Source organism: Haplochromis burtoni, unplaced genomic scaffold (genome assembly GCF_018398535.1).
Source record: "Haplochromis burtoni strain Fernald_Lab_line unplaced genomic scaffold, NCSU_Asbu1 Contig_22, whole genome shotgun sequence".
NCBI lineage: Eukaryota > Metazoa > Chordata > Actinopteri > Cichliformes > Cichlidae > Haplochromis > Haplochromis burtoni.
In genome coordinates, this window is record NW_024582383.1 from 2,284,048 (window position 1) to 2,292,967 (window position 8,920).

Genomic DNA, 8,920 nt, shown 5'->3' on the forward strand with positions numbered 1-8,920 from the left:
TCATCTGGGTAAAGCAGCAGATGTGATGGATTTTTTATTAAAAAAAAAAATGGAGACAGAAAGAGAGGTCTGATCCATCAGTGGCACACTGAGTGTTTAGATGTGCTGCGACAGCCTCTTTCTGCTGTCTGCGCCAGCCTGCAATGTGTCACAACTGGCATTTTATCCAAGAACACAGCACTCCCACAAACTGTCTGCCTCTGCTTTTAACCAGACTTTTGGACCGTCGACACGAGTCCATCACTTATCTGACCCGATCTGTTTACTCCCTTTAATTACACGTGCGCTCCAAGTCGCTGCGCAACGTTATCAGATGTGTTCCTGAAAGAAGCCGAGTTTGCCAGTTTCTGCTACATATCTGATCAGATGTGGTTACAATCACACTGCTGCCGCGCTGTGGTATAAAAAAGTACAAATAATTTAAAAAGTAATAATTTAACACTTGCTTGATAACTCATTTTTGCCCTGCCAGCATTCTCTGTCTATTTTTTTCAGAGAGCAAGCCACCTCTGCAGCACACAAAGGGGTCCTTATTGCCATGGTGACACCCACGATGCATTGCACACAGCAGACTTTCAGGCGAGCAGGCCTCCGTGAGGCGGAGTTTAACCCTCTACCTTGCAGGTCGGCTTTGGTGAAACCAACTTTGTTAGCGCAGAAAGAAAAATAACAAACAGAACAGAGCAGAGCGGAAAACAAGAGTAGAGGTTAGTGGGGAGCAGCATCGTTAGTGTTCTTAAAACTTGTACAAGTTTGTTACTGTGGCAGCAGGCGAGCGGCGCTGACTGGTTTTTTTTAGTGAGGGCTGAGCTGCTTAAAAATAAAGGTGTTAAATTATACGAGTTCACCATAATGGCAGTGTTTGTTATCTTAATCTTCTGCTGCCCTCTAGAGGAAATGTGTTGAAACCTTTTCCATATGCATGCATAATCAATTCCATTTCAATACAGTTAAAGCATTAGCATGGGAAAATGTATTTATTAAGCACTAAGAATCTCAATTTATAGATATAGGTCAAAAGAGCTATGGGTTGTTTTACTGTAAAAAATACAACCTTGGCAGCAGCTCGTTTATATTTTGTAACAGCAATACGTTAGTTTAGCCTTAGGACGTGAATTTTAGGAGGAAAAGTGCTCGGTTTAAATGAGTTACAATGTAAAGCAATCTAGAATTGTTCCTGAGGTTACAACATATTGTTATCATTAAATATACGAATGCAACACAAAAGCTCAGAAAGCTGCTACCAGATAAACAGACTGACAAATTCTACTCCAAGTATTATCCTAAAATGTGACAAATACCTGGCAAAGGAAAGCAGAATGAGGATTAACGGTGCCAGCAAATGGCTTTAGGGGGGGCTACAGAAGAGCTCTCTAATTAGTCTAATAAATCTCACGCAGCAGGTCAGGAATCTCCTATGCTGTAGGCCATCTGTACCTTCACAGCCGCGCTCGATCTGCCCGCTGCGGAAAAGAGCGTCGCTGATGAGGTCTGGCAGACGGCCGTTGAGGTCAACCGAGGCCAGGCACCCCTGGAAGCCCTCCCGAGAAACCACCAGCTTGGGGAGATTCTGATACATGTTAGGTCCCAAACCTCCAATAAACAGGTCGCCTGAAAATTGAGGAAAATATGCGATTGCATCACATCAATTTCCTAATGTTGTAAACCTGCTCAACATTTGGCAATAAACCCCTTTCTGATTTCTGATTCTGATTCTGATTCTGTTGTTTACTTTCTTGCCGAGAGGAAGAGTGGTACGATTTGTCATATAGTGTCACTATTTAGCTCCAGCCAGCAATTGTGGGCTGACTTCATCTAAATGTAATGAAATACACTTAAAATACTTGAAAAACATAATTTTTATAGCATATCCACAAGATATTCCAGGAAGTTACTGGTGCAGGTTAAAAGAATAATCTGATATTGAACTGTTTCGATACAATTCATTTACAAACCTTTTTGGGTTATATGTAAAAGTAACTCTAGGTTCAGGTAACCCTGACTCATAGGATAGTGTATATACTTATGTCAGTAAACTGTTCATTTGTGCTTTTATTTACTTGTTATTTACCTTAGATGAAGACATAATGTTATTTCAGGTGAAAAAGCTGATGAAAAGGTGAGATCAGGTACCTTTGAGGTCCAGATTCTTGGCTCCGTTGACATTCTGGGTGACTGACTTTGCGTCCACCTTGAGCGTGTGTGTGTTGGAAGCGTCTCGGGTAATGACCACATTGTGCCACTGGTTATCATTCAGTGGGTTGTCACTGTTTCCTTTCAGCAGACTGGGCCCATTTCCCAGGTCGAAGACATAGTGAATAAATCTGGCAGAGAAGAAGAAGGAGCAGATGAACACATCAGTATTTGGGGAGGGGGGTATTTTGTGTGTGCAGTAGGTCTCTTTTTATCTTGCAATAGGGATTAAATTTTAATGGAAAAACTCTCACAATCACCTCACGTTGCTCTGACACTAATCGGAGTTAAACTGACAGAGAAAACAATCTTCTTCCCAACACAATCGTGTTTATGTGCAAAAGGAGATTTGGGATCAATTTGTTTGGGCTTCTCTGTTAAATTCATAAAGCCTTAAGGTACCAACTGTACCCACATCAGCCCTGCTATTTAAAATGTATAATCCATATCTGGACTCCAACTGCTGAATAAAACATGAACACGGCTCGTCCCACTCACCCTTTAACAAGCTCCACGGCAATAAAGTCGTTCCCATCTCCGCTGTTGAAGATGATGAAACCGTCAGGTGAGGTGGTTTTGAACTGAAAGAAGAGGTGCATTGTGGTATACGCCTGAAGAGTGGCCAAGCCCAGGTAGCTGCCCTTAGTCTTGAAAGTCACGGGGTCGGCGATGATGAAACGCATGCCGAAGCGAGCGTTGAGTTCGCAGAAGTCGATGTCGCCATTCTTGCACATATCAATGTACTGCATACCGTTGAACTTTAGGCTCTGGGGGAGAGATGGTGCTGTTATTACTACCTGTGTAGTGAGCAAAACTGCCAAGAGACCTCAACCGAAGACTGGAGGAATCATAGCAAGTTAATAAACTCTAAAAACATACACAAGGAATAAAATATGACTGGTGTGGTTCTCACACAGCACTGACAGCAGACCTTACATTAATTATAGTGTGAAGAAAAGTACACCCTCTTCAAGTTCTAAAGTTTTACATATTAGAACATATTAAAAAATGTCATTAGCAGGTCTTTAAATGAGGTAAATAAAATCTACTAAATTGAAAAAACAAATCGAAATACACGTACACCCTCACCGCTACTTGCTGCTTCCATTGGAATGAACTTGACCCATAACAGCGACTCATAACATTAGACAGACAGATCATTTCTATAAAAGCAAAGATTTTAGCATTTTGACCAAAGTTTGCCCCAAAGTCTGACCTTCCCATCCTCAGAGCAACTACAAAAACCCCAGCAGCCTCAGTTAATATGTTCAGAGCTCCAAGTTCAGAGTAATAAAATAAAATTTATTTGGTAAATAAATTATGACAGAATAATGTAATATGTCATCTGTTGTTGAGGAGCTGGGTGGATGTGGGTTGCAAAGCGGCTTGCAGCCACCTATTGTGTCAGCTACATCATCTGCTATCAGCCTGCAAGCTATGCTTGATTTCCTCTCACAGATACATGCCGCTGCTGACTTTGAATTATATAATGAATAATACAGGACATGAGCTTCTGATAAGCTCTTAATACCTGCAGATGACCAATAAATGGTGAAGGAGCAGATGAAACAAAGCGTCTCTCAGTTAAGATCCCCGTCTCCACGTTGTTGAACTCGAGACGAGTGTGATCACCCGCCATCTGACCTGGGAGGGAAGAGAAAGGAAAAAGAGGCAAAGGGAATGACCCAGCAGCAGGAAGCGAGACGCCCTGGTTGTGTGGATAATGAATGCCAGTGGAACAAAATGAAAAAAACTCTCATACCCAGCACGACTTACTTCCAGGATATTCATAATTTACAATGTTTTGGATGAGTAATACTAGCAATAAAAGCAACAGGCATGCCTTTTCCAGTGAAGAAAGGCATAATTCTTCACACTATGTGTAATTTCTATGTAAACTGTTCATGAAATGAAATCAGCAGTAGAAATAAAAGCACATTATTCAGCCCAACAAACAAAGAAAAAAGATGCGAGATCATGTACGTTTGGTATATCTCAGCAAAACAATAAAGATTACAAGAGCGTTACCTTCCGCCATGTCGTCATCCACAGTGAGTTTGAAGTTTTTACCGCGGCGGACCACTCGCACTGAGTGCCACTCATTGTCGTTGAGCTTTTGTCCAGCATAAAGAACCTCAGGGCCCTTGCCTGAAGATGAGGGTTAGTTAGTGAAGGGACAGCGGGGATGGCACAAGCATAAACCAAATCTTTGTTTTCATAAATAAAGTAATTCAATTTCAAACCAAGCATTCTTCCTCGCGACATACAGATAACATCTCCTCTATCTGAGCTTTAAGTGAGATTAGAGGTGCTCAAACAAAAAAGAAAATACTTATAAAAAAATCTGCTTTGTTTTTCACAGCAGAGGAAAAAAGTTATTCAAACTGGCAGCAATGCTGTTACTCATACAAAGACTCAGTGTTTTTTCTAGTGTTCAATCATTTTTAAATTTACACTTTGATAGAAACACACTTTTTATTGTGACTTTTAATTGAGCGCTTTAGTTTGAAGTAATTCATCCAAGTAACCACGAGGGGGCAATGCAGCCCCATCGAGCTGATGAAGAGGCCAGAGCGGCTGATTCAGAGCAGAGTCTGCTGCATTGTGGCTGCTGGTTCAATCCAAATTTCAATTGGTGATTTTATTATCCTGAACATATCTGATCATAAATGCACAAACCTAACAATGCTTCATTATATTCACTATTTACTATAATAGGAACTACATATACAGCTGCAGCTATCAACGTAAAGGGCATCTATAATGTAGCACTTCAGTACAGACACACACACACACACACACACAGCTGAAGGACTCTTTGTGTTCTGTCTTTTGTCCTTTCTACAAGACTGTGAGCACTTTGAAAGTATTGGTCCTTTTAATGAATAACAGCATGACTTCTGACACCAGCTGTACTTCGCATTATAAACCCATATTCTGCAGTATGTGTTAAATAAGAAGAACAGGAAAAAGAGACACTGCAATCTATTACGGGGTAATTGAGAAACAATACAGCCCACAAAGTCTGAAAGTGCAAAAGACGAGTAGATACAAACCGACAAAAACCATTTACAACTAGTGTCTGAATTAAATTGGAAACATGGGCCATTTAACATATATAGAGCACATTAAGTCTGATTTGCATAGCTTTGAACTTTGGCTATACCCCCCCTTTTATCTGAGAAATCCTCTTTTCAGTCCCCTGCATTCACACATCCCTGCCTCTACATCTAGCACACAGGCTACAATCAAACATTGACTGAAGGAAGAAGGCTGCAGAAGAAGAATGTTGACTTACTGGTGTTACAGTTTATCCTGACACAGTCTAGATGGGGAGGGGAGAATAAGTGACAGATGAAATCGCATCCTTCAAGGTTACAGCTGCAGACATCCAAGAGCAAAAAAAGCCACCTTCCGGGGACGGTCACATGACACTGGCGACCATTTTAGCTTAGCTGGCGACTGACATTAAGTGTTTCTATATTAGCATTGGAAAAGTAATCCCCAGTCCAATTCTTTTAATCAGTATTACTGTACCCAGCAATATTGGACCAACACGGGTCAATATTACTGCTCTGGATAAACCATCTGAAGCTTTTTATTCTCCATTTTTAAACCTGTGTCATTTCCCCCCTAAAAACCCATCATGTTTCAAAATGGTCACTTGCAACTTATTGGCCACATCGATTTTGCAACCCAGCACCCAGAGTCCAAAATACTGTACTAGTTGTATGAAACAAAGCCGTTTTAGATGGCACGCCAGGAGAAGAAGAATCTTAGATTCAAATCCACACCTAAAGGGGGAAAACGGAGCCTGTGATGGTCAGGTGCGGGTTGAAATCCATGTGACCAGGCTGGTCATGTGCCGTCAACCGCAACAGAAAAGTGGGTGCAAACAGCCTCGTGCCACTCAGCACCAACACCACACAGAGGCCTTAAGACCCCCCCTTTCAGAGGATCCTACGCAAGTTGTGGAAAATGAGCTACATGAGTTAAACTGAATTTTCAATAACACTGGATTCAGATTCAAACATAAACTAGAAATGACCAAGAAAATTCTCTACAAATGTTCTATACTTTTAGCTTTTATTATGTTCAAATACTTTACAAGAAGACATATTCTTTCTGTCATGTCTATCTCTTCCAGCCTTACTGGTATAAAGGCCTGCACTCTACTTAAATGTACCACTCGTGCCACCATCTGCAGGCGAGCTAGGTGCCGTGGCATCGGGCTGTTTGCCAGACGGGCCGCAGGCTCTGGGCCTTTGAAGGGGTGAGTGCCATCTTTGAACAAGGCATGGGAGATGCCAGCTAGACCAAGGGTTACTAATGGATGGAGGGAAACATGAACCTGCTATCATGAGGGAAATCAAATCAAATAAAACGGACAAAGAAACAAACCACATGATAAAAATGCAAACTATCAGGGCAGCACTACAATGCAGTAACGCCTACCTGCAGTTGAGAATAGATGGCAGAAGATAAAGTGAAGTGTTTGTGTATTTGAATTAACGCATGTGTCAGAGATGCCATCTATTGAAATCATTCAAAAGTGAAATGTGTGTCTTTGGAAAGAAAATCCATTTGTGCACAATAATGGGCATGACTAAAGTGATCTACGACCAGTTCAAAAGATGTGCTGCGGTGCATGGATAAGTGTGTTAAGAGTTAGACTGATGGATATAAAATCTACAAAGACATCTTCGCAACAAGGCATAAAAACTTACAGTCCAGGCAAGTCAAAAACAATCCATGCAACTACAAAGACAAACTACAAAACGGGTTTAGTATGTGTTAGGTCTGAGAGAAGGTCTGGCCCATAAAGAAAATCTTTACAAAAAGAACAGAAATACCGAAACAAGAAGGCCACCCCAAGAACTGGAAGAGAGGTGACGGCTAATACGATACCTAGGTTGACCGTCAGCTTGACCCTTCCGCTGTCCAACTCGAGCCGCAGCGTGTCTGCAGATTCACGAGACGTGGCGGCCATGAGCAGGCCGAACGCTCGCTGGGACATGAAGCGGAGGGAGACGTCTTCAGCCTCAGTGTGGATGATGTTAGGTATCACCACCTTCATATACATGCTCCCGTCATAAGACAATATTGACGCCTCTGTGGGGGAAAAAAATACACGAGAAAGCTCAAATGCTGATCTCGACTCGGCATAAATATTAATTACACCTTTAATTAGCGGAATTAATTTAATTAGCAAAAGTGACACGGGCAAGCGCGTGGGTGCAAAAACAAGAGATAACATGATAAATGGCACAAATCAAATCATTCCATATGTTTCACCTCCTTCAGACAGCTGTTTATGCACCAGGAGATGAAATCTACAAAAAAAAGAAACGTGTGCCCTGAAAGTAAACAAAATACAGTGAGAGAAATATTTATTTAATCCCGGCATGAATTTGTAAGATTGCTCACAAAGAAATGAACAATTTCTAATGTTTATGGCAGTTTCATTTTAATGGAGAGAAACACAATATGAACCGAAAATCTAGAAAATCAAATTACATAAAGGATATGAATTGATTTGCAGGTCACTGACTGCTTAATAATTGGAGCAGAAAACTGTGTTGGCAAGGACATTTCTTGTAGTTTTTCAGTAACTACAAGAAATGTAGTAGGAAGTATGTTTTGGGTGATTGTCATGTTGGATTTACATCCATCTTCAGTGCTGTCTCGGACGGAAAAAGGTTCTCATCCAAGATTTACAAGGCCTCTTCCACTGGTTCCTGAGTGCGATGAAGTCATCCTGTACCTTTAGCAGAAAAACAGCCCCAAAGCATAATCTTTCCCCCTCTGTGCTCGACTGTGACGATGGTGTTCTGACCACAGCACTTTCTCACAAGCCTTGTCTGAATCATACCAAGTTCGCGTTCACTGGAAAATGTAAAGACAGGTCTATCCATTAAGCAGGAGGACCTTGCAGATACTGAAAGATTGCGATCTTCTTGCTGATGATCTTGTAGTCCACTCCAGCCTTGTGCAGGTCTACAATCTTGTCTCATTGTTTTGAGGAGGTTGGAATGGAAGAAACCGATTCTGTGGACACCCAGTTTTCTTGGTTTTTGGTTGATATACCCCACTAAGCATGGTCTGTTATGAAAAGAGCATCCACTTTAAAATTTGGAACAGGAATCCTTGCATGCGCTCATTTTTTGGAACTAAGACACACACACACACACATCCCTCATGCCTAGTTGCAGCTGTAGTTGCTGTAGTTATCATCCATCAGCTGACAAGTCAGTGTCACACACATGCTGCTCAGACTGCAGAAAATTAAATCATCATGCTACTTCCTCCTTTCCCCGGCAACTCCCCACTATGTGCGCTAGCTAGATGATGCCTTTACTTTCATCACAGGATCTCGTTTTGTAAATGTAAAATCAGTCATATGCTAATATCATATAAAAGCTGCCGTTCCGTGCTAAATAATATAAAATATTTTGCAGTTAAATAGAGACAATACAAACAGGGTTTGATGGCTGCTGGGCCACACTGTTCTGTTTCTATTCTTTTGAGAAAGCCTGAGTGAGTGTGGTGGAGAAAGAGGAAGACTGTCAGCAGAGTGGAAGCCTCTTGGGGAGAGAGAGACAGATTAAAAAGGGTATCCAACCATGAAATACCTGTTTTGACACCTCAGCTTTTAAAAGAAAAAATAGCCCCGTGGCCTAAGAAATGCACCACCATTTGGCTGTGTGTGTGTGTGTGTGTGTGTGTG

General features: G+C 41.5%; 1 protein-coding gene across 15 annotated transcripts in view; it reads right to left on the minus strand.

Moving 5' to 3' along the window:
- The window catches only part of LOC102308027 (neurexin-3b), a 317,322-nt gene that overhangs the window by 178,401 nt on the left and 130,001 nt on the right, over positions 1-8,920 (minus strand). For 10 of the 15 annotated variants that reach the window (XR_006054137.1, XM_042218692.1, XM_042218690.1 and 7 more), the window contains 8 exons: positions 7,102-7,305; positions 5,492-5,518; positions 4,222-4,341; positions 3,725-3,837; positions 2,692-2,960; positions 2,134-2,324; positions 1,438-1,611; positions 618-644 (listed from right to left, as the gene is read on the minus strand). Coding sequence is in view for 12 of the 15 variants with exons in the window: in XM_042218692.1 (XP_042074626.1) it covers positions 618-644; positions 1,438-1,611; positions 2,134-2,324; positions 2,692-2,960; positions 3,725-3,837; positions 4,222-4,341; positions 5,492-5,518; positions 7,102-7,305 (1,125 nt within the window). In the remaining 3 variants the exon portion in view is untranslated. The remainder of the gene's footprint in view (positions 1-617; positions 645-1,437; positions 1,612-2,133; positions 2,325-2,691; positions 2,961-3,724; positions 3,838-4,221; positions 4,342-5,491; positions 5,519-7,101; positions 7,306-8,920) is intronic. The other 5 variants (XR_006054139.1, XR_006054138.1, XM_042218698.1 and 2 more) reach the window with 1 other exon arrangement.